The sequence below is a fragment of the Acromyrmex echinatior genome, chromosome 12 (genome assembly GCF_024713525.1).
Source record: "Acromyrmex echinatior isolate Ae372 chromosome 12, ASM2471352v2, whole genome shotgun sequence".
Classification (NCBI taxonomy): Eukaryota; Metazoa; Arthropoda; class Insecta; order Hymenoptera; family Formicidae; genus Acromyrmex; species Acromyrmex echinatior.
Genome location: NC_141863.1, coordinates 8,821,217 through 8,844,611, shown reverse-complemented (window position 1 = coordinate 8,844,611; position 23,395 = coordinate 8,821,217). Strand labels below are relative to the sequence as shown.

At 31.3% G+C, this 23,395-nt stretch overlaps 2 protein-coding genes across 27 annotated transcripts in view; both read left to right on the top strand.

Annotated features, from left to right (window-relative positions):
* The first annotated feature begins 6,795 nt into the window (after nucleotides 1–6,795).
* On the top strand, nucleotides 6,796–23,331 carry shrb (charged multivesicular body protein shrub). 2 transcript variants are annotated; one of them, XM_011051315.2, is made up of 6 exons: nucleotides 6,796–7,188; nucleotides 10,174–10,351; nucleotides 11,305–11,555; nucleotides 11,704–11,772; nucleotides 13,254–13,336; nucleotides 13,511–23,331. In XM_011051315.2, the coding sequence occupies exons 1-4, from the start codon at nucleotides 7,008–7,010 to the stop codon at nucleotides 11,757–11,759; spliced, it is 666 nt and encodes a 221-aa protein (XP_011049617.1). In that variant the 5' UTR covers nucleotides 6,796–7,007; the 3' UTR covers nucleotides 11,760–11,772; nucleotides 13,254–13,336; nucleotides 13,511–23,331. The 2 variants fall into 2 exon arrangements, with proteins under 2 accessions (XP_011049617.1, XP_087268223.1); XM_087412097.1 differs by having other exon boundaries at nucleotides 6,797–7,188; nucleotides 11,704–13,034.
* Nucleotides 20,776–23,395, top strand: part of Liprin-alpha (PTPRF interacting protein alpha) — a 263,962-nt gene continuing 261,342 nt past the window's right edge. For 24 of the 25 annotated variants that reach the window (XM_087412090.1, XM_087412088.1, XM_087412085.1 and 21 more), the window contains exon 1: nucleotides 20,898–21,041. The gene's annotated coding sequence lies outside the window, so the exon portion shown is untranslated. Of the gene's footprint in view, nucleotides 21,042–23,395 lie in introns of all 25 variants that reach the window. The other variant, XM_087412073.1, reaches the window with a different exon arrangement.

The following is a 23,395-nucleotide window of genomic DNA, read 5'->3' as shown; positions in this document are numbered from 1 at the left end:
CCGTGTCCGACGCTACGTCAATGTGTATCCAGTGATGCGAATTTCAGGACGCTTGCAGCATAGTTACTAGCATAAAGGGAGCATAAAAACATACATACACTACAATGAGTCCATATTCGTGTATGCTTGCGCATGCGTTGTGTATCCGTCTATGCTCTCTTCATGCTAATAACCGTGCTGCAAGCAGCCCGGAATTCACATCACTGCACCCGGTGTCTGGACGGGCTTCGCCATTTTCGCGGACATTGCATTACTTTTAGTTCTTGTATCTCTCATAACGTATCTCTCCATTCAATATATTGTATTGTATTGTATATGGGAGGCAAGAGCCACAAACCAATAAGAAGAAGAAGACGGCATGACGGCTGTGACGCGCATGGCGCAAATTATGCAAGAAAGATAAAATGTCAATCTCGTAATCGAGGAATTGTCTAGGTATTCGCCATCGAGGAATTAAGTGTCTAGGTGTTTGCATGCCATGAGGAATTGAGTGTTCAGATGTTTGCTGCCAAAGAAGTAAGTGTCTAGGTTATCCAGAACACATTCTACATGAGTAAGATTACGGTCGCCTTCGGATACTTCAAATCAAATTTTAATTGATTGATAAAAATACATTCAATCGATGTGTTTTCGCATAAAAATAAAGGCTTGACAAGAAAAAAGTGTTGCTCTGTCTCGTGAACCGTGATGATAGTCATTGAAGTCAATGATTATTCAAGTTAGGAAGTCTGTCATAGCCATAAAATACTGCAATGCAAGCATACACTGCAGACACTGCGGTAAAATTTTTATTTCTCTGTTTTAAAATATAAGAAAGTAACTTGTATTTTTAAAATCGAAAATATGTTTTAAAGCAGAGAATTTCACAATATTTCGTGGCTGACAGAACTTTTAATCTGAATAATATTCGACTTTAACGATTAATATCTCGGTTTACGAGGCAGAGTTTTATTAAAAGTAAAATTCTTACTTTGGATGAGCAGGTAGTTAAAGAAAAGAAATAAACGATCGTTCGAAGTATATGATTTTTTTAACTCTTAATTCTCGCAATTTTCTCTGAAAGTTGGAAAATAGAATCGCACATATACTATTTAGACAATACAATTTGCGTTAAAATTCATAACATTGCGTTTATATTAGGTGTTGGAATTAATTCGTAGCGTTTTACAAGTGATGGGAAGTACTTTCATTAATGTATTTTTTAATGCTCATGTGAAATAAATAACATTCTTTCATTAAAAAACGCTACGAATTAATTCCAACACCTAATAAATTAGAATTAGAATTAGATGCGGAAAGCTACATAAAATTATACAAAATTAAAAATACATTTTTCTATAGAAACGGAACAATATCCTTCAAAACGAAAGAGAAATTTTTATAAGTTATATTATCAAATTTCTCTAAGTTATATATTTAATACAGGAAAATCTATTTCTTGAAGTCACTTATAAGGTAAATTGTTTATAAAAGTCTACAAAATGCATGATATTAGTACAAACTTATCTTTTTAAAAAAAGTAAAAAAAGGCGCTAAGCATACATGCTTCTCAAATAAGACCTAAGTATCCAACCCAATTAATAGTAGTTTTAATTTTTCTTCAAAGATGTTCTTATTGAAGGTCTTTTTAATTTTTATTCCAACCTAAATAATAGCAATTTCTGTGTCAAATTCTGTGTCAAAAATTACTACTCCTTGAAAAAAAACTAATGTATTAAATTAAAAATTAGAATACAAATGCTACAATCTTAACTAATCAAGTTAAATTTTATCAAATTAAAAAGTAAAACGCAAGTGGTACTTTTGTTACTTAACATAACATTAATGTATCATTGGTATAAAAGATTTGATATCAACACAACTGGCACCAAGTTAAGTTCCACAAAATTTTATATATCATTCATAAAAAAGATTTGATATCAACAATTGGCGCGAAGTTAATCCCATGTAATTCGAATACCAAATTAAATAAATAATATCAACTGTAATGATATGTTATATTATTCGTATAAAAAATTTGATATCAACAACTAACGCCAACTTAAATCTCATACCAAAGTAAGTAAAGAATATAAATAACACAATTATGAATTGTATTCTTTACTTAATTTGATATGACATTAGTTGTTGATATCAAATCTTTTATACGAATAATACAGATTATTAAAGTTAAATTACATGGGATTTAACTTCGCACTAATTGTTGATATTAAATCTTTTTTACGAATGATATATAAAATTATGTGGAATTTAATTTGGCGCCAGTTTTGTTGATATCAAATCTTTTTTACGAATGATACATATCATTAGAGTTAAGTAACAAAAGATAGTACCATTTGCGTTTTATGTTAGGGAATTGGTGGAAGTGCCCAACTCGTCAGGAAACTATTTGTAATAAGGTTGACCCTTCTATCACTATCCCGCGAGGGAGAGAACAGAGACATGGCGGCACGGAGCGATGTGCATTATCCAATAAACCATATATTATCTCACAGTGAGATATTATCATTCAGTATTCTCATAAAATACCTATTCCCACATAACATGATGCAGTCAGTAGAAAGCAGAATGTCCTAAATGCGAACTTGCTACAAACTACGGATCAAACTACTGGGGAAAAGTATGTGTTTGTAATGTCGGATAACGGCTAGACGACATAATGGAATTCCTGAAACCATAGTCAATGGACTGGGGAGGTGATCAGACTCTAAATTGGAAAAGATTTAAGAAGAGTTTCAATTTATATTTAATAGCGACGGGCGCAGATAAAAAACCAGAAATCAAAGAAGAAATCAAAGTAGTCTCTAAACTAATGCACTGTCTAGGTAAACAAGTGATTGACGTAATAGATACACTAGGACTGGCAGAAAAGGAGCTAAAATCAATGGATACGATTATCGCAAAACTTGATGCCAATTTTATTTTATATCAAAAACGAATGAAAGTATGGAAAGACACAAATTGAATGTAAGAACGCAAGGGCCAACTGAATCATTCAATAATTTCTTATAAGATCTCAGAAACAATAGCAGCGTTTTGCAACTTTGGAAGCATGAAAGATGATTTAATCAAGGATAGAATTTTATGTGGCATTGCATATACAATACAAAAGTAAAGGACAGGTTGTCAAGAGAAGACTGAATTTAGACAAAGTAATAAAAATGTGTCGAGCAGTTGAATGCACCGAGAGTCACTTAAAAAATCTATACGATGAACAAAAAGTTGAAATTGGCGCTGTTGGCACATCAGGACTAAAACAACAAAAGCGGCAAAAGCGGTAAAGGAGCAGAAAAACATGGTAGCAATAGAAATCCGAGACGATTTGGTAATAGTGATGGTGGGCAAAGCAACAACTGGCAACAAAGCAGTACACAAGGAGGATAGAAATAAATTCCTTGACGACAAGGATGTCAGCAAGGAAGAAGGAATAACAACGCTAAGCAATCAGCAGCAAACAAGTGTGTAAGATGTGGATTAAAGTGGCATGATTATAATTCATGCTCAGCAGAAATGTATGAACTGTAGGAAAATAGGACACTATGCAAGGGTATGTAGGAATACGAAGTAAATAAATGTTGATAACACTAACAACAGGATAGTGACAGCAAGTTAGAATTGTATGAATTAGGATTAATTAGAGTTTAATAATAAAAAAGAGACATATATGCTAGGGAGAACAGAATAGCGAAGATGATTGATATATCAAAATGTATTTAACGGAAATTAACAAGACAGTAACATTTAAATTAGACTCAGGAGCACAAGCGAATGCAATCCTGGAATATTTATTTAAAAGACTAGACTTCAATGCACACATTAGAACCATGCATGAATAAAGCCACTAGTTACTTAGGGAGTTCATTGGAAAATGTACCTTAGGAATAAAATATAAAGGAAAAAGTCACATCTTGAGATTTTTGATAGTTAAGACAAAACCAGGGACTGAAATGGTGTTTAGGGATTAAAACTATCAAAGTTCTGAATCTTGCAGTACTAGTAGAAGCAATCAATGAGAGCAAGCGTGATTTAGTAATTGAGTTTAAGGATTTGTTCAAGGGAATAGGACGAATAAAAACGGAACCGATAGACATCAAATTAAAACAAAATTATAAAGATTATGCGTTTCGCGGGTTTCCTCCGTGTCCAAATCCTTGGAATGCCAACGTTTCGTGAATCTTGCAGTTCACTTTATCAGGGCGAAGAGCAACTTGATATTTTAGGGCTCAAGTGGACTATTTCAAGAATGAATCTAGACATGGAAACCCGCGAAACGCAAAATCTTTATGTAGAAAGCACCCGTGGAAGCCTCACGAATATTAAAACAAAATTATGAAACTATTGTGGCACCCTGTCGAAAATTCCTTCCTTTCCGCATTATAGACAAACTTAAAGAGAAATTAGATAAGATGTGTAGTGACGATATAGCAGTAACAAAATCCACGGAATATGTTAATCCTATTGTAATCGTTAAAAAACCGAATGATAAAATTCGGATCTGTTTGGATCCACTAAATGACAATATTCTAAGAAAGCACTATGAATTACCAAGAATTTTGATGAATTAATAAGAGAAATGGCAGGCAGTAAATATTTTTCAGTGCTAGATGCCAACAAAAGAATTTTGGCAAATAGAATTGACAGAATTAGTGTCTAAATTAACAACGTTCGCAACTCCATTTGGGAAGTATAAATTTCTAATATTACCTTACGGGACCTCTAATGCATCAGAAATTTTTCATAGAATTTTTTCACAATTATTTGAGGGAATCTCAAGGTGTACTATTTACATAGACGATATAATTATTCACACAAAAACTCGTGAAGAACATGACAAAGTATTATTAAAAAAGTTTTAGAAAAAGTTAGAAAGTGTGGGATAAAGTTTAACAAAAATAAATGTAAATTCTACCAGACCAAGGTTAAATACACAGACGCAATGTCATGGTTTATTTCGAGCTATAATTAAATTAACTTAAAATTAATATAATTAACAAATTGTTAATTATATTAATTTTAAGTTAATTTCTAAGATTACCTCACGGGATCTCTAATGCATCAGAAATTTTTCAAAGAATTTTTTCATAATTATTTGAGGAAATCCCAGGGTGTACTATTTACATTGTGTTAAATTTTTAAGAAAATATACGATCATTTTTTACTCCATTTTAAATATACAGGTCATATGTTTTCAGAAAAAGGCATTAGCCTGAATCCAAACAAAGTCGAAACAATCAGGCAGATAAAAACACTAAAATACGCGAAAGAATTGAATAGATTCATGGGCATGATAGAGTACGTAAGTCGATTTATTTCCAACTTAGCACAAAGAACAACAAATATGCGACAACTAATGAAACATGAGTGGCTATGGATGAATAACCACGAAAAAGAATTTAATAATCTTAAAAAAGCGTTAACGAAAAGTTCAATCTTGCAATTTTTTGACAGTAATGCGGAAATTATTCTGTCGGTTGATAGTTCGAAGGATGGTATGAAGACAGTGATTTTGCAGAATCAAGCACCCATAGCGTATGCGTCAAAGACTCTGACAGAATGTCAGCAAGGATATGCTCAAATTGAAAAGGAAATACTGGCAATCATTTTTGGATGCCAAAAATTTCATCAGTACTTATACGGGAAAAATTTTATAGTTGGAACAGACCATAAACCACTAGAAATAATTTTCAAGAAACCTTAAGCAAGTGCCCGTTAAGGTTACAAAGACTTAGAATTACACTAAGAAATACGATATTAAAGTCTGCTATAAGTTCAGGAAAACACTTATACTTTGATGACGCTCTCTCAAGAGCACACTGATGTAAAGATTGCGCAATCGATGAAAGTGTCATTCAAGCACAAATCAGTTTAATATAATTGAGTAATAGCATCAGTTCAAAAAAGAAAGAAATTATTGTTGCGGAAACTAATATAGATTCAGAGTTAACCCAGCAAACGAAAATGGATTAAAATGAATTAAAATGGATTCAGATTTTCAGAAATATTGATTCACGAATGTTAAAATGAATACTTTTCAATCCTGAATGTATTTTTATTCATTTATAAGAATTGCAGAATGGAGCATATCTCTATGCCTTTCAATCTAAAAATAATATTAGTTTTTTCTGTGCACAACACAGACATTGTGAATACTGTTCAATTCAAAATTTTGAATAGGAAATGCATTTTTTCAATCGAATTGTATCCAATTAAATTAAAAAAAAAATATTTGCTATTTAAAATACGCATTCGGATAGAAAAAAATTTCAATCCATTTTAATCCATCTCATTTACTGAGTTAATAAAAATTACAATGAATTAAGCGAATATAATTTTTTTAAATGAATACAAAAATGTGTCACTATATGTTCCGCTTTTTCGCGAAAATTGCTGCTGAAAATGTAAGGGCGCGTTCATACATTTAACGGAAAGCAGAAAAGCAGTGACCAATCAGAATTCACGCTGATAAATAGTTCTAAAAGCCGAAATTGTAGACTACCAGCTAGAGTTTTGATTGGCTATTGCCTTTCCGTCAAGATGTGAACACGCCCTAATATTAAGAGACCGAAACAGGCGCGAAAAGGCGGAAATTTAATAAAGTTTAGTTAATTTTGTTTTCCACGTTTCATATAATGGCATCCTGATTCATCGTGTTGATTCCGCGAGTTCCGTTCCGTTGTCAATTTCCGCTCTTTGGGATGGCACTCTGATCAAATCAATTGCGATACTTCATAGATCTAGTGACTTTACTTTCAGCGTCCCATGAAATGGTACCTTTACAGTTGGCTACGTGTGAAAATAATACAAGGCTCTGATGTAAGATGGCATAAAGTGCTACAGCAATTTTCGTGCGGAGGTCCTGGAAGGAACATGGCGATGGTGATTTCATAGTATTAGTTGCATTTTTGATTTCGATTGTTTCAACCTCAAAACACGTGTACAGATTTCATCACATACGATCGAAAGTGATTTTTAATTATTCGATAAATCGGAAACAAACGCGCAACGCAATGAGCTTCTTCAGCAAAGTGTTTGGTGGGAAGAAGGAACCAACTGCTCCTTCAACAGCCGAAGCAATTCAGAAGTTACGCGAAACTGAGGATATGTTGATAAAGAAACAGGAGTTTTTGGAGAGCAAAATTGACAATGAAATATTAATAGCGAAGAAGAATGCGTCGAAGAACAAGCGAGGTATAACTCGCAGACTTTCCACGATTTTTGTATTTCGTATTCAATTAATTTTACAATTGTATTTGACTTTTACAGTTCAACTGTTAGGCTAATTTTACAATGTGCTTTTTGTTTTCTGTTTCTTGCTGTTCATCTCTTGTCTTACTAACCAAAAAGGCAAGAGACAAATAGAGACAAACCGCAAAAAACAGAAAACAAAGAGCACATTGTAGAATTAGCCTTAGTTTGATTGGAATTGTCTTTTATTTGCAGTCTATGGCTAGTATTACATTTATTGTATGATGAAGCATTTCAAACCTATTAATTGGCTGCAAAAAAAAAGAGTTTGTTGGATGTCTCTATCCTGTAGTCAGTCAATCAACTTACAATCTTGTATGACAAATGTAATAGTACTCATGTTGAATTGTATGTTTTGTCTTTACAAGAAGATTAAACTGACGAAATTTTGAAATGCAATTTGTTTCAAAAAATTATCTATTTAAAAAGTCCTAAATTCTGGCTTCAAATACTTTTTTTTCCAAAAATTAACAAATATAAATGTTTTGAAATTATTGAATTGATTAATTACTGGATAAATGACAGATTTTAAGAAAAAGAAGAAAAAATATTACGTATTGTAATATTCCAGAACAATTGAATATTTCTAATGTATATGCAGTATAAATAGTTTTTGGATTAATTTCACTATTATTTTGATAGTGCAACAAATAGCATTGGATGCATTGTGTTTCATGCATGATACACATAATGTATCATTTTATCTTTCTTTATATATTTGATGCACAACAATGATATATTGTGTGCATCACATATGAAATGGAACACATACATGATTGACACTTACATGAGCAACTAGTTTACATTAATTTGAACTATATTTATATCTTCAAAGTTTTAGAAGTAATTTAATAAATATAAACAGTATATAAGTAAGAGGAGCATACAGCCACAACATAAAGTATTTTAAAGCAAATGTCATATATTTTAAATATTTATGTCATATAAAATTCATAAATGTTTCAGCTACTGGCCATTTTCAGTATGTCAGTAAAATTATATAATTAAAAGAGTAAAAAGAATACGAATATAATTTTTTAAAAACATTGTCATAGAATTTAAGCTGTAATTGTCATATGAATTCGCGATAGAAGTCAGATTATAAAATATTAATTGGTTATAATTTAAGAATTTTAATAATCTTGATAAATTATTGATACTTTGATCTACAATATTTACACATTTTATGATCATAATTTATGATCATGATCATATTTATATGATTGAATAAATATTTGAAATATATGACATTCGCTGAAAACATCTTGCATTGTGGCTGAATGCTCTTCTTAACTGCTCTTGTATTTACATTATCAAAGAAAGTCAATTAGATTGAAACATTTATGATATATGATTTAATTTTTTTGTTTTTCCCTGTAATTCTACTACCAAAAATGTCAAAATGATTACTTAATCCAATGATATTAAAATGTTTATACATATTAATTTTTCAAAAAAAAAAAAAAAAAAAATCAGTATCTAAAGCTAAAAGTTTCGAAATTCTTAATATGAATATACAGAACCATTTTTTGCAGTAAACTGCATTTTATTTTTAGAATTTTTTCTAAATTTTTGTTTGATAATATTTATATTTAGTATCATTTAAGTATAATTTAACCCTTGTTACTTATGAAAAATTATATGAAGATAAATCACTGATTATCCAAAATGTATTTATAAACTTTATTAAAGCATTAATAGAGATTACATTTATATTATTTTTTAATATATTCTTGCTTGTTAATATGCATCAATATTCCATAAGTTTGTTTATACTATCAGAAAAAATGTTTTTTTATTGACGAGGATGCTGGCATGTAATATGGGAGATCTGAGTTTGAATCCTCGTTAAGGTAATATTTTTGGCAATAAATTAAATTATTTACGGTTCTTAAGATGATTATATTAACATCAAATTATTAATATCTTTCTAAGATGCTTGTTAGTATCAAAATTATTAAATTATCAATTTAATATGTGATATTACTTTAGTTCTGTTCTTTTGTTGATTTTATTTCAAGAACAAAAAAGATTTTGTTGCGTAATTTGCAAAATTGGAGATATATATATATATATATATATATATATATATATAAATTCTGTGTGAAATATTTAAGTATGTATTAAAAGATTCGCTTTGATCGAAAATAAATATAATATATTTCTCTTAATTGATCTTATCAATCTAATATAAATTATAATTGTTTTTTTTTTAATTTCTCGGTATCATTTTTTCACATTTTGATCAGTAATGCTAAAACAATAACTTCTTAAAACATCTTTAATTGAACTAAATAGTAATTCAAGGAAATGAGTGATTATAATCTGTTTGATTTATTCAAAAATATATTAATATTACAATTTACTACTGATTAAAATACGAAAGAAGTGATGCATATATAAGCTATGTGACTAAACTAATCAATATTTTTTTACTGAAAACATAGACTTATGAATACTGAGTCAAGTAAATTGAAAAGCTAAAGGATTATATTGAAAAATAAGATAAATGTAAATCTATTGATGCTTCAATATAATTTTATAAATACATTCCAGATTATTATTGGTGATCATCGTATTTAAATATCCAGATTTGTCAATAGAATATCAACAAAAATATAATAAAATCTGCTGACAAAAATATAATGATAGATTTACTGCAGAACTAAACAGAATCTGCTATTTCGTAATTGAATGAACATTTTAATTATTAATAGTGAATTATGAAATGATAAGTCCTGCTTGATTTCTGTTAATGAAATTATGTCAATGGACTCTGAGAAGAACACAAGTTCAATATAAAAATCTGCAATTCTCAAATCTATTAATAAACTGTTAGCATATTGTTAACAATTCGCATAAATTGTTAACATTTCGCGTATTGCATATGTGATTAAGCATTAAGAATAGTATATATATATATTATAGCTGCTATCCAAGCGTTGAAAAGAAAAAAGCGATATGAGAAGCAATTACAACAAATTGATGGCACATTATCTACAATTGAAATGCAAAGAGAAGCACTAGAAAGTGCAAATACAAATACTGCCGTTCTTACTACTATGAAAGGAGCTGCAGACGCAATGAAAGCTGCACATCAACATATGTAAGATTTTCGCGTTTTTACAATTGCTAATAATTAGCTGCTTAACTCTTTGTAGCATAGTGTGCCTGTAGAAGCATCTTTCTCGCTACAGTTTTTGTATTTTTTTTACAGATTTGACTTATATTACATACTTGATAATTGTTTATATTAATATTTGGTATCGTTATGTTTCTCGTTATATTTATTGGTATTTGATGTCATGTTTCGAGGATATTTAAAGTTTTACATTAAGTATAAATTATAAATGAAAGATCAGTAAAAAAGTTAGCATTATTTTTTAATACAAAATTCCAGTTTGGGACGAAAATGATAAAAACATACCTTCAAAATCTCTATGTTAATGTTTTCTAGATCGCTAATTTCAAATCTGCATTCATAATTGGCAAATTTTTAATGGTAGATCCAAAATGGTAGTCAAAATGATTATCAAGACATGTTGAATTCTGATATTAATAAAATATAAATTCTTTACATTTTTAAGACTCTCAATATTCTTTATAATTTTTTAATATTCTTACGTATAAAATTTTACTTGCAAATATATAATAGTAGTATAGTTATTTTTTTTAAATTTAGCTACTATATTAAATTCATTAATTTGTTTTTTCTAATTTTGATTTAAGATTTATAATCAAAAACCCTATATATTATAATTCAGCAAAATACATTTGATAGAAAAATTTGTGCAACAAAGAGTTAATGTAATTTTTGGATTGTTTGAGATTAGTATTTATAATCCGTTTTTATCTTAAGAAACTATCTTAAATATAAGAATCGACCATGAATATTGGTCTGAGTAATATTGTTAGTACAATTGTATTGTTAGTACAATATAAACATGTTAGGCACAACAAAATTGTCTCTTTAAATAGAAATAAGAATGTAATTTACTTATTAAATAATTTCATATTTATATTGTAATTATATATTTTCATGTTATATTTATATTATAGGGATGTTGATCAAGTACACGATATGATGGATGACATAGCAGAACAACAAGATGTGGCTAGAGAAATTTCAGATGCTATATCTAATCCAGTAGCATTTGGCCAAGATGCTGATGAAGACGAGTTAGAGAAGGAGCTAGAAGAACTTCAACAAGAACAACTTGACAAAGAATTACTTGGTATCGATACAACGACAGATGAATTACCGGCGGTACCAACTTCAGTTCCTGTTGCGCCAAGCAAAACTCGTACAAGTAACTATTACTATAATATAAATTTTTTATATATTATAAAAATGTTTTAAACAATTTGATATTGTGTCAAATATATAAAAAACATTAATATGTTTATCATATTAAATCATGATCTTACAATAACATAACATTGATATTTTATTTATAGAAGCTAAACCAGAAGAAGACGACGACTTGAAAGAGTTAGAAGCATGGGCATCTTAAAGTGTTATTAGAAGTAATAAAATCAAAGATATAAAACGTTTTCAGATAAATTTAAATTATGGCTAGTATTCATGGTCTGATTTTATACACAAGACCGTCTTAAGTATAGTCTTAAGATGTTATAAACGATCAAAGAGTCATATTAGCATTTTAAGACATTACTTAAAACATTACTTAAAATAAGGAACTATGAATACTGACCTATATATTGTTATTATGCATAAATTGCTATATTTTACTTTGCATTAAATATAATTAATTAAATTAATTTTATAAAATTTGTCCGTAATATTAAGCAGTTTTTTTAACAAAATTACTGAAGTTAATAAGCTTGATTAATTTACATTGATTATATTTTTATGCTGTGGTAAATATTACTAATAAGTGAATAGAACAAAAATTGCTTATACAATCGGTGGTAGAGAGAAAAAATAGCTTTGTTTTATATTTAAATAACATGTTTTATATTTACATAAATATTACATTAAACGTATATTGCTAATTAATAAACGGATAAAATTTAGGAGACAACAATGAATATCAGTTCATGTAACATACAAATATTGTATACTGAATGTAAAAGATAAAATTATTTTGTTCTTCTATCATAGAGAAAACAAATTAGATTGTAAGTATATTACTTCTCTAAAAATATTATTTTGTTATTGTACATATGCATAACGATTTAGAGAGAATTTTCTTTCTTTAAATTGTTAAATACACAAGGCCTTTAATCGTTGTATAAATATATTTCCTAAAAATAAATTTCACAGATATACAAAAAAATAAAATTTAAAATTAATACTATATCATTGAGTCAATGATATATTAAAAAGGAGACAAATATACATACAGAATGTTTGATAATTAACGATGAAACTCTTGCAAAGGGATAGAATGGACTAAAGCCCGATATCCACGATGCTAGAAATCTCGGACAGAGAAAAAATTAATAAATCACATTTGAACAATTTAATCACATTACCATTGCGATTGGCCAATTCTTTCTTTATCCGGGGTTTTGGACTGATTTTTCGTGGACACAAGGTTGAAGGCTGCTTTTTCATGCTGATGCTCGATTCAAGCATGAAAATGCAGCCTAAAGGTGCCATTTTATGCTGACGCTCGACGTTCATTGTCGGTGTCAAAAGACGTCACGTGACCATTTTGCTTGACGCTAGCATAAAAAAAGTGAAGTTGAATTTGCCTAACAATTAGCGTCGTCGCTGGATCTCCGTTAATCATATCAATTTAAAATAAAAAATGGACTTTGACGTACGTAATTAATTTTTACAAATTTTACATCTTCTAAATTTTGCGATCTTCAATAGTATCGTACAAACCAAATAATATATTTTAAAAATACATATATTATAATTTCAATTTTACAAAGACTGAAAGATTATAATTGGCTAAAATATGAAATAACAATATTAATATAAATTAGAAGTAATTTAGAAATATTTGTAGTATTAAATTTAACATATTTTTCAGGATGAATCCCCTCAATCCCATACAAACGTACGGGTTATGAAACGATCTTTGAGCACAGATATCACGAATCATGCTTGTTTAAGGTTATATATAATACATAACTGAACCTAATGCATTATATTTTTATCTTTTATTAGATAAATTAGCTTCTATAACTGTTATATATTAAAAGCTAGATGTTTTATTATATTTATTATTTAATATATATTTTTATTTATTACTTAATTTAATACATGTTATCATTTAATATCTTGCAGATGATGGAGTGACCATAATAAAAAGTAGAATGCCAAGCATAAATAAAAAAATAATAACGCAATCACACAAGAAAAATATAAGTAATAAACTTGAAGATGATTGTATTAAAATAATGTGAACTTTTTTTATTGTTTTTAATATATTTAAGTTTTGTATTTAGTTAATAAATAATAATAAGGCTCTGTAAGTATAAAACAATGTAGTCAAAAGATAAAATTATCTGGCGTCGTGGAAGTTAGATGTTCGTTACTTTTGCAAATTTGTTTTAATTAAAAAAAAAACCAATATATTGTACCACGATATTGATACCATCTATCTGCGTTTTTTTCTCTTTTTATTAATGGACTCTCAACATATTTATCGATATTACTGACAAGAATATTGTTTTCTGATTACTTTGATTTTCAATATAAATGACTCGCAGCGTACTACACGAAATGAAGAATACGGGATTAAATTATAAGTTTTGCAATACTACGTATATTGTTGATTTATAGCGATGTTAAATATTATGACAACATTGAAAATGACTCGAGCGGAGTCGAAACGTTTGTTTTTGTCAATTGTAATTGTTATATGAATTTTATGATTTAATTTAAATTAAAGTTCTTTGCTATTATACATTACTAGCTCTTTGCCCTTCTTTGACTACATTGTTTTGTACTTTTTGTTACGCCTGTACAATGAATATTATCTGAGTAAAATTCTTACAAGAAACGAAGAAATTCAGATGAAGGCTTAAAAACAAAACTTAATCATGATGATGAAGAAACTCTCATTTTAGAAGTCCAATTACGAAAGCCTCTTTGAAATTACAAACTTCCATTATCACTAAGCAACATAAAAATTACAAAAAATTTATAGCAAGAAGTAGCAAATGCTTTAAATGAGAAAATTACAGTCAATGAAGCTAATAAGATAAAATTTAAAAGCTTACATGATACATCGACAAATAATAAATAAATATTAATAAATATAATATTCAAAATAAGTTAAGTTGTCGCTCAAAATTCGACACTGTAAACTCTTCATGGATTTCAGTTGTCGCTGGTAACAATTGTAGTCATGTGATCCTTTTTGACGCTAGAAAATGAGTGTTTCAGCGTCGCATAAAAGCTGATACTGTAATGTGCTCTTTGTTTCCTGTTTCTTGCTTTTTTCCTCTTGTTTCTTCCCTCTTTACAACCGTTTTATTGACAATTGTATTTCTTGCTATGTATTTCTTGTTTCTTCCGAAGTTCGTTAATTTTTATCTCAGGCGACATAAAACAAAAAAATCAGGTAAGCAAAACAAAATGTAAAAAATAGCAAAAAACAAGAAACAAAAAAGCACATTGTAGAATAACCAGAAAAGACACCTTAAGAGATGCACGTTCGTCCGGTTCGTCGTCCTTTGATTATAAATGGATCGCTAGCATGATGTGCTTAGTTTGCAAGCATCTCTCTAAATTTCCGCCGTCTCTGTTTACAAATGTCGCGTCAGGGGAAAAAGCTGCCAACTGTGAACCGCTAAACATGGGGCGATATTCATAGTTCATTTTTATTTTAAGGATAAAATCACACGATGCGGAAAAGAAAATGCGTCATAGAAGCAACCAATCAGCGTTCTTCTGCGTTATTCCGAATAGCTAATTGATTGTTTCAATGATGCATTCTCTATTCCGTCCTTTTCTGCACAATGTAATATTACACTAAGAGTCTGAGCACAAGAATTGTCGCAATACTTACTTAGCTTAAGTAACGCACAAGCATTCACGTATGACGTACAACTTGCCGTGTCTCCAAAAAACGGCAAATAGCGTATGTTATACGCCAAAGCTTGTGCATTACTTATGTCTACAATTTAAATCTCTAAATAAGGCTGCGTTCGGAACACTCACTGGTGTGCCATTTATTGAGTCATCTAAAAAGTATCCGCGGTACTTTGTCACTAGATATATGACCATCAATACACATCTAGTGACAAAAAATCGCGGATACTTTGTCACTAGATATATGACCATCAACACACATCTAGTGACAAAATACCGCGGATACTTTTTAGATGACCGAATATACACCAGCCGTTCGGAAATACTCGTGTGTACTCGGTGCGCATTAGTGTGAGATCATTCGGAAATGTTGAGTTACATCGAGTGCCACTAAATCATCCGTGCGAAAAGCAAGGGGAGTCGATGTGAGCCGGTGTATTATGGTCACAGCACAGATTTGCATAACGCATAATGCATAGTGCATAAGGAAATCGATTAATCGAAATTCTTCTTTTCCATGGAATGGAAAGGACAATTACATCGCATTCTTGGGTCAAAAAATTTTGAGTAGTTATGTTAATCTAGAAAATTTGTCTAAGTTTTATTATTTTTTTATTTATTTTTATTCTAACTTTCTTTTTATATTGCTCTGCCTTCAATAATATTTTACGCACATTATACAACAGATTATTTGTATAAATGTTGTAAAATTAGTATGTATCTAGTACTATTTAGAAAAACTGTTCTAAGATCGACAATAAGCTTCGCAGAATAGATCTTTGGACGGTGAAGCAACATCCCGCATCTAAAGTTTTATATCACTGATGTCAATTTTCTTTAAGGATTTACAATAATAAGATCTGTTACAATCAGAATATGGTTAGTTGTCAAACCTGTGCTGATTTTACAATGAGTCGACAAAGACTAACGCTAATTGATCAAATTCATCGATTAAGATTAATAAAGATGAATTATAAGTCATAAATCAGAAGTCAGAAACTTGACTACTCTGTGATTGGCTCATTTCTAACTTATGACTTATAATTTATGATCTATGGCTTATTGTAGAAGGCCCATAAGACTACCGACTCATTGTAGAATCAGTATTATATTACTTGAATTTTCACGATGAAAAATTTTAGCATTGTTTAAAGTCGATACAGCAATATATAATTACCCGGTACGATAGTGAAATGTTTATTAAGAGCTTTCGGTAATCGTGGAAGGAATGACTTATATTCCTTTCTTTTTACAATCATATACCGCCACCATTCCTCTTTACAATCATTCCATCGCCTTTTTTCACCGATGAATTATTTAGCTCGAGATTAGAGATAAACGTGAGCGGTGAAGTGGAATTGAAATGACACACACGTTACACGAAAGCCTTTCGAGAACTCACCATCCAAAGGCACACGACGGTGATGTTTCCGAATGTAGCCCAGATAGTGTGGTTCCTCAGCTGGTGGCAATGATGCGAATTCCGGGCCGCTTGCAGTACAGTTACTAGCATGAAGAGGGTATAAAAAGGTACATACACTACAATGAGTCCATATCCGTGTATATTTGCGCATGCGTGTGTCCGTCTATGCTCTCTTCATACTAATAACCGTGCTGCAAGCGGCCCGGAATTCGCATCACTGGCTGGTGGTAGGCGAACTCATTCAGTGTAACGTGTTTCCGTGGCTGTAGTGTGTTCCAGTCGGTCACAGTCCTATTTAGACTAACCTATACTGTGGTTCCGGCGATCGGCGTGGATTTGATGGATGTGGCATGGATATTATATTTATTTGTTGACATAAAAATTGTATAAAATTGAGATATTGGTCATCTAAAAAGTATCCGCGGTACTTTGTCACTAGATATATGACCATCAACACACATCTAGTGACAAAAAACCGCGGATATTTTTTAGAGGACCCAATATAAACATTTTTGTATGTAGCACCATGAATGACTTACTAGCTTTTACTACGTGTCGCATGCGATGTTTACCTTAGTGTTTATAAACTGCATTCTGTATGTTTTCATTCAATTTCGATACATACTTTATATGCCAAACATATACGGAAATGGAAGAATATGTGGAATTTCTGTAAATATAGTAAATAATTCCTGATGCTAACATACAAAAATGTTTATATCTTAGTTGAGCTTTCAACCTATTCACTAAAGGTTTTTTTACTTACAATTAATATGGTGTTTACTATCTACTATAAAAATGCTGAATGGTTTTTTTTTTAACACTCTATTATATATTTTTAGTGTATAGTTATAATTGCGCATATACATATTAGTAAAACATATTATTTGTAATGTCTTTTAAAATAACCTGTCTTTCTAATACAAAGATATTTTTATTATTGTGTACAAATGTACTTTCTATTCTAACTAATTTTATTAATTAGTACAGTTTAATTTACTAATGTATTAATTAGTATGTTTTTAAATTGATCTCATCTTGCAAAACTTCTACAAATGATGTAATATTATTTCTGCGACGCGGTAAAAGTTAAATTGAGTTCAATTTTTGTCGCGCGATTGAAATTGTATCTATTACTTCCGAGTAAGCGAAATGTTGATTGGCTGTGTCCCCAATTTCCGCCGCGCGGCAAGCGTTGCCGCGTTCTGTGTGCTGGAGCAAATAGTATCTCTAGACCGTATCTCTATTATCAGAAATTTCAGAAGTGAGGGTAACCCTCCTTTAGAAAAAGACACACTTATTCGGTTAAGTCAACGTGCGTTCTCTCTCGTTTCGCGCATATGTATAAAGTGTATCTCTGAGGAGAGGATGGAAAGAAAGAACGAGAAATCAGTAATGCGAATTCCGGTCCGCTTACATCACAGTTACTAACATGAAGATACATACGCTACAATGAGTCTATATCCGTGTATACTTGCGCATGCGTTGTGTGTCCGTCTATGCTCTCTTCATGCTAATAACTGTACTGCAAGCGGCCCGGAATTCACATCATTGATAATGTAGTGCAATTTTTATGCACGAAATGGGGTTTTGTTACACGATCTCAAAAAGACGGTGTGCGATAGAGCCAGTGTGTGACATTAAAAATTTGAAAATGGAAGTCAACCGGCAACAGAATTAAACACGATAGCATGAAGTAGTGTATACCATGATGTATGTACACTTTTGTAGTGTAGCACTGATGCAGCACTTATACGCAACTGGTATAGTGCGAGATTACACTCAGTGTATCCCAAGAGGAAACGCTATAAAGCTCCGAACAGTAAAGATCGGCAAGTTTAAGTGCGGAAGTTGCCATGCTTTTTACAGTAAGCATCATTACTGACCGTTCTTCTTCTTCTTCTGTTTTTTCCTTATTTGGTTTTCCAACCCAAGTACAGAATCACAGTACCATGCAAATTAATAGATTCTAAAATTCTTTGAATAGTTTCCTCAGAGAACAGAAACCTTTTACTGACTGTTGCATATCATAAACATGCATGTACTATAGTTAAAACTCCCCACACCCGCAGAAAATTACTGTCCAGGGCAGAGCCTAATCTTCTAGCTTGGCGACACGTCTGAAGCTAGCTACTGACAGTCCATGTGTTTATAGTTAAAGGTCGTCACTAGGCACGTTGTTTGGTAAAAGCATAGTATATACAGTAGCGCAACTTGATTTTATGTTGTCCAAAATTAATGCGCATGCGCGAAATAAGTAAGTTGCCCAGTAACGCCATCTAAACTTTTATCTCACTTTTTTCTTTTTTCGTTCTCTTTTTCAGGATTATTTAAATGTAACTGAAATACGGATCAGAGAAAGAGATAGAAGAAAAGAAAATCGTGATTAGTTTAAGTTAATTAGTTTAATTTAGTAAATTGCGAAGCTTTATAAAAAAGACTATATGTTAACAGAGTAATAGACATAAAATATGATACAATAGACTATAATAGACATAATATAAAATAAAATACAATACAATAGTTATTAGTAGCTTACAAATGGTTAAGCATCAGCAAAATAAGTAGCTTATTTGTACCTCTAAAATATCATTTCTTAACCTTCCCTGATGGAAAAATTTCGCTGAAGTTATTTCATATTTTGAAACACTTCAGCAAAATATCAGCATTTTAGAAAAATTCATAGTTTAATTTTTCAACAATTTTTTAGTCAAAAATTTCATTTGCAGCAAAATTTCAAAAAAATTTCAATAAATATTTTCAAAGAAATTCCAATAAAATTTCAGAGAGATTTCTGTTCAAATTCAACAATTTTTCAATGTTAACTGAAAAATTCACTTTCAGTGAAATTTTGAATTTCAACAAATTTTCATCAATTTCGTTGAAATGTAGAATAATTTCAGCGAAATTTCTTTACTAAGGTTATTATAAATATTTTATATATTATAAATAATATAAATATACTATAAATATTTTGATTCTTTATCTCGCACTTTCTTAAAAAAATGGATTTTTTAAATGGACTTTCAGCTGATTGGACACCAACGAGATACTATTAAAAACCGACATCCTTATGGGAGTTCGCATCCTTATGGATATTGAAGTGATTAAGAGTTAAAAACTGATAATATTGATACTAATTTTATGATTTATTAGTTTAGTAGACTAGATTTATGCATTTAAAATTCAATAATACTCGATTTAAAATTGTGATTTCAGTGTCAAAGTTTTATTATCAATAGAAATGATAACTGCAGAGAAAAAATTGTAATTTTTCTGTAATATATAGGATGCTATAGCTTTATAAGTATGCATATTTATTTATGGAATATTTATGTAATACAAAATCATGAATTTAATAATATACGAGCCAAATATTTATGTTAATAATAGCAAATATATATCAATTATTGATAATATCAGCGTTCTTCAATTATCTCTGGATCCTTGGGGACCTTTTTATCTGAAAATTTACTCAGGGTTGACAGTCTTTAATATTATAGTATCTTGTCGCTGCATTGGATCATATCTTGTAATCTTACCACTGCTCATCACGTTTTATTTTATTCTCACATTTCTCTCGCTCAGTCGTGAACAGTCACGAAGAATTGAATTTAATGATAAGCTACTAGCACTGAAATTTAGGTTTAGTAATTCGAGATTGAAATCTGAGTTCTGACGTTGGAAACCAGATTGAGATCTGAAGAACAATTATATAGAACGGAATCCATAGACGTTGCTCAAGATTCGAGATGATCTTAAGCTAATACATGAAACAATCAGAGAGCCATATTAGCATTTTAAGACATTGCTTGAGATTGAGAACGGACTATGAATTCCGGCCTATTGAATTTGAGTATGCATACATATGCACGTCAATTTTTGACACCGCGATTTACTATGGACTCACACCACATCTACTTTATCGGCATCACGTAGCTACGTAGTACTCAATTTGAAAATAGATGGCGCTAGTATACGGGAGAGGTTCCACGAAAAATGTCGAGATGGCCTCTCTCAGGCTTCTTTCTGCTTCGTACTATGATCGATCTCGAGCGTCATGGTATGCTCCACCGATCGCAGAACACGGCTTATACTCTACGGTTACAACGACGGTGCTCGGGCGGAGTCGGGCGCGCCTTCGATGACGGCGACGTCATGGCGCAAGATGGCCGTCGGTATCGGGAATGGTGTATTGTAGACGAGGCTGGGCGGAATTCCGGGTAATAGGTGTGTCGGTGTTTGACATTACGTGCAAAATAATACTCTATTAGAATGATGCCTTGCCGCGTTGTTGTCGTCGCTGCTGTGAGCTGAACTCAGAATTTTGGCTCTGTGCAGCACAGTGCTTGTCGTGTAAGAATTATATGTATAAATCGGCTCCGTGTGCTCGTCCAGTCTTTCCCTCTCTTTCTTTTATTATCTCACTTCTCTCTCTCTCTCTCTCTCTCTCTCTCTCACACTCTCTTTGACGTCGGTGATAAGTAAGTAAATGTTGTGGGAATGTCTGGTATAGGAGATCACCAATTTCTTTTCTGCGAATTTCTGTTACTGCATATTTATGCGAAAAGGATGATCTTCACGAAAGCTTATAGCGCTTCAAAATTGAAAAGAAAAAATCGACGAAAATCGAAGCGTAAATATGTGCTGAGAAATTTGAGAATCTAAGAATGAGGTGCCACCGGCTTTCTTCGAGGTTATAACAATATTCTGCGGGTGTCAGGTTCCTGATGAAGAGGCACAGAATCATTAAAAAATACAGTCGAAAGTGTGATAGCACTGAACTAGAGAAAAAAGCAAGACAAAATACCTGGGAAGTAGAAGACTATGTCTGTCCCTCTCTTGCTCTCTTTGGTGCTCTCTCCCCTAAGTGCTTTACAGAATTGGCTGAGAATACAGTAGTATTATGGCTAGTATCATTATTATTATTACAGTATCGACGTGACTGGTTGCTTCTTCAAAATTGTTCTGAAATTGCAAATCAAGTTATAAGAAGAAAAAAAGTGATAGTTACGTACTACAAAAAGAATAGATACCTGTTTTGAAAAAAAAAAGAAGAAATTCAGAGATAGCGAATTTAGAAGAAGGAGATGAAAAGAAGTGTTACTGTATCGTTCAGAAACAATCGGATATTTGTTTTGAAAGAGGAAATTTTGAAATTGCAAAAATTTATAAATTCTAACTAAGCGTTTTTAAGATAACAAAAAATTTCTGCAAACACAAGTGATCAAATTGCATGGGAAGTAATACCTTGAGATTTCATATAAGACCAAGAACACAGATACAAAGAAATTGTTAAGTGGGCTTGATAATGAATTCTTTCTGGGATACAAGAAAGAACACACTGCGATAATTCGTGATTAAGGTGTCGTAGATCTATTTATGATGATGTATGCGAACTGTTTAACCAAAATTGATCTGCAATCGATTAATTTCATTGAATGGAGTATGATATTGATTTCCGTGTTTGAATCCGATAAAAAAAACATTATCAAATAATCTGAGAAAGAATTATGTATGAAGAATGATGTATTCATAACTGCAGAAGCGATTAAACATCCAATGAAGGAGCCGATAAAATAAACATTGGCTTTCGAATTTGACTGATAGCGCGCGCAAGTTTCTCTCTCTCCCTCTTTCTTTTTTTAATATAACTAAAAATTGCGATGTTGGGCATATATGTGTCAAGAACGCACAGTGCACGCGGCGAGGAGACTTTTACGCACGACGGCCGACGCACGAATCTCCGTCACTTGTACGATCGGCGAAGCAAATACGCCGCATGATCGGGAAATGTCGGCTTCGAAGTCGTGACAGTAGACGAATAGTTTCGATCGAAGCGAGAGCGATCGCGTGGAAGTCTTCGTTGAGGGAGAAATAGAGACGCGTGTTTTTATTGCTTCTTGCTCGCAAAGCAGGGACATTTGATTTATATATAACAGCCGATTTAATTTGAAAAACAATAATATTTCGTTGATGAACAAAAATACTGAAAAGTATTGATTGTAAGATTGTACTTAATTGCGGATTCGTCAGAGAATAAATTTTGCGAAACGGTAAAAGCCATGATTTGGCTAGTTGCCAACAACAAGCGCAAGTTTCGCAGAATCAGCACTTGCTTTATTCACATGCGTAAAAAGTACTTTCTCTTAAAAATTGAGTCGGACTCATCACGCGATAGAAACATTAATATAAAGCTGTAACCTGTATATATTTGGAACAAGATAGAGAGTGGGCAATTATTGATTAAGGTAAAGCAAAAGAAGATCAGTAATAAGAAAAGGCAAAGAATGTACCAGAAAGAAAAGATGCTAATATGGCTATATGATGATTTGTGACTTCTTAAGAGCCGAAGCATACACCTTTGCATAACGCATATAGCATAACATGAGAAAATCAACCCCAATCAGAGTCTTTTATTTTACGAAAAGGAAGGATATGAAGGCCTTTGATTGGTTCATTTTCTTATAAGATATGCGTTATGCAAAACTCTGTGCTCTTGTTTTAGGACTACTTAAGACAGTCTTAAATATAAGAACCGACTATAAATATTAACCTGTGAGAAATGGACAAGAAAAAAGAAAAAAAGAAAGAAATAGAAAGGAGAGATGGAAGGAAAGGGATAGAGAAAATGAGATAAAAGAAATAGTAGAAGTGAATCATAATGAGATAAGCAAGATAATGAGATAAGTTCGGCAGGGAAAAGAGAA

What these genes read in the sequence shown, in the direction of transcription:
- shrb (XM_011051315.2), top strand. Translation starts at nt 7,008, where the DNA reads ATGAGCTTCTTCAGCAAAGTGTTTGGTGGGAAGAAGGAACCAACTGCT. An exon ending in TGCGTCGAAGAACAAGCGAG is followed by an intron (nt 7,189 to 10,173) that starts GTATAACTCGCA and finishes TATATATTATAG; the next exon opens with CTGCTATCCAAGCGTTGAAA. An exon ending in GCCAAGCAAAACTCGTACAA is followed by an intron (nt 11,556 to 11,703) that starts GTAACTATTACT and finishes TTTTATTTATAG; the next exon opens with AAGCTAAACCAGAAGAAGAC.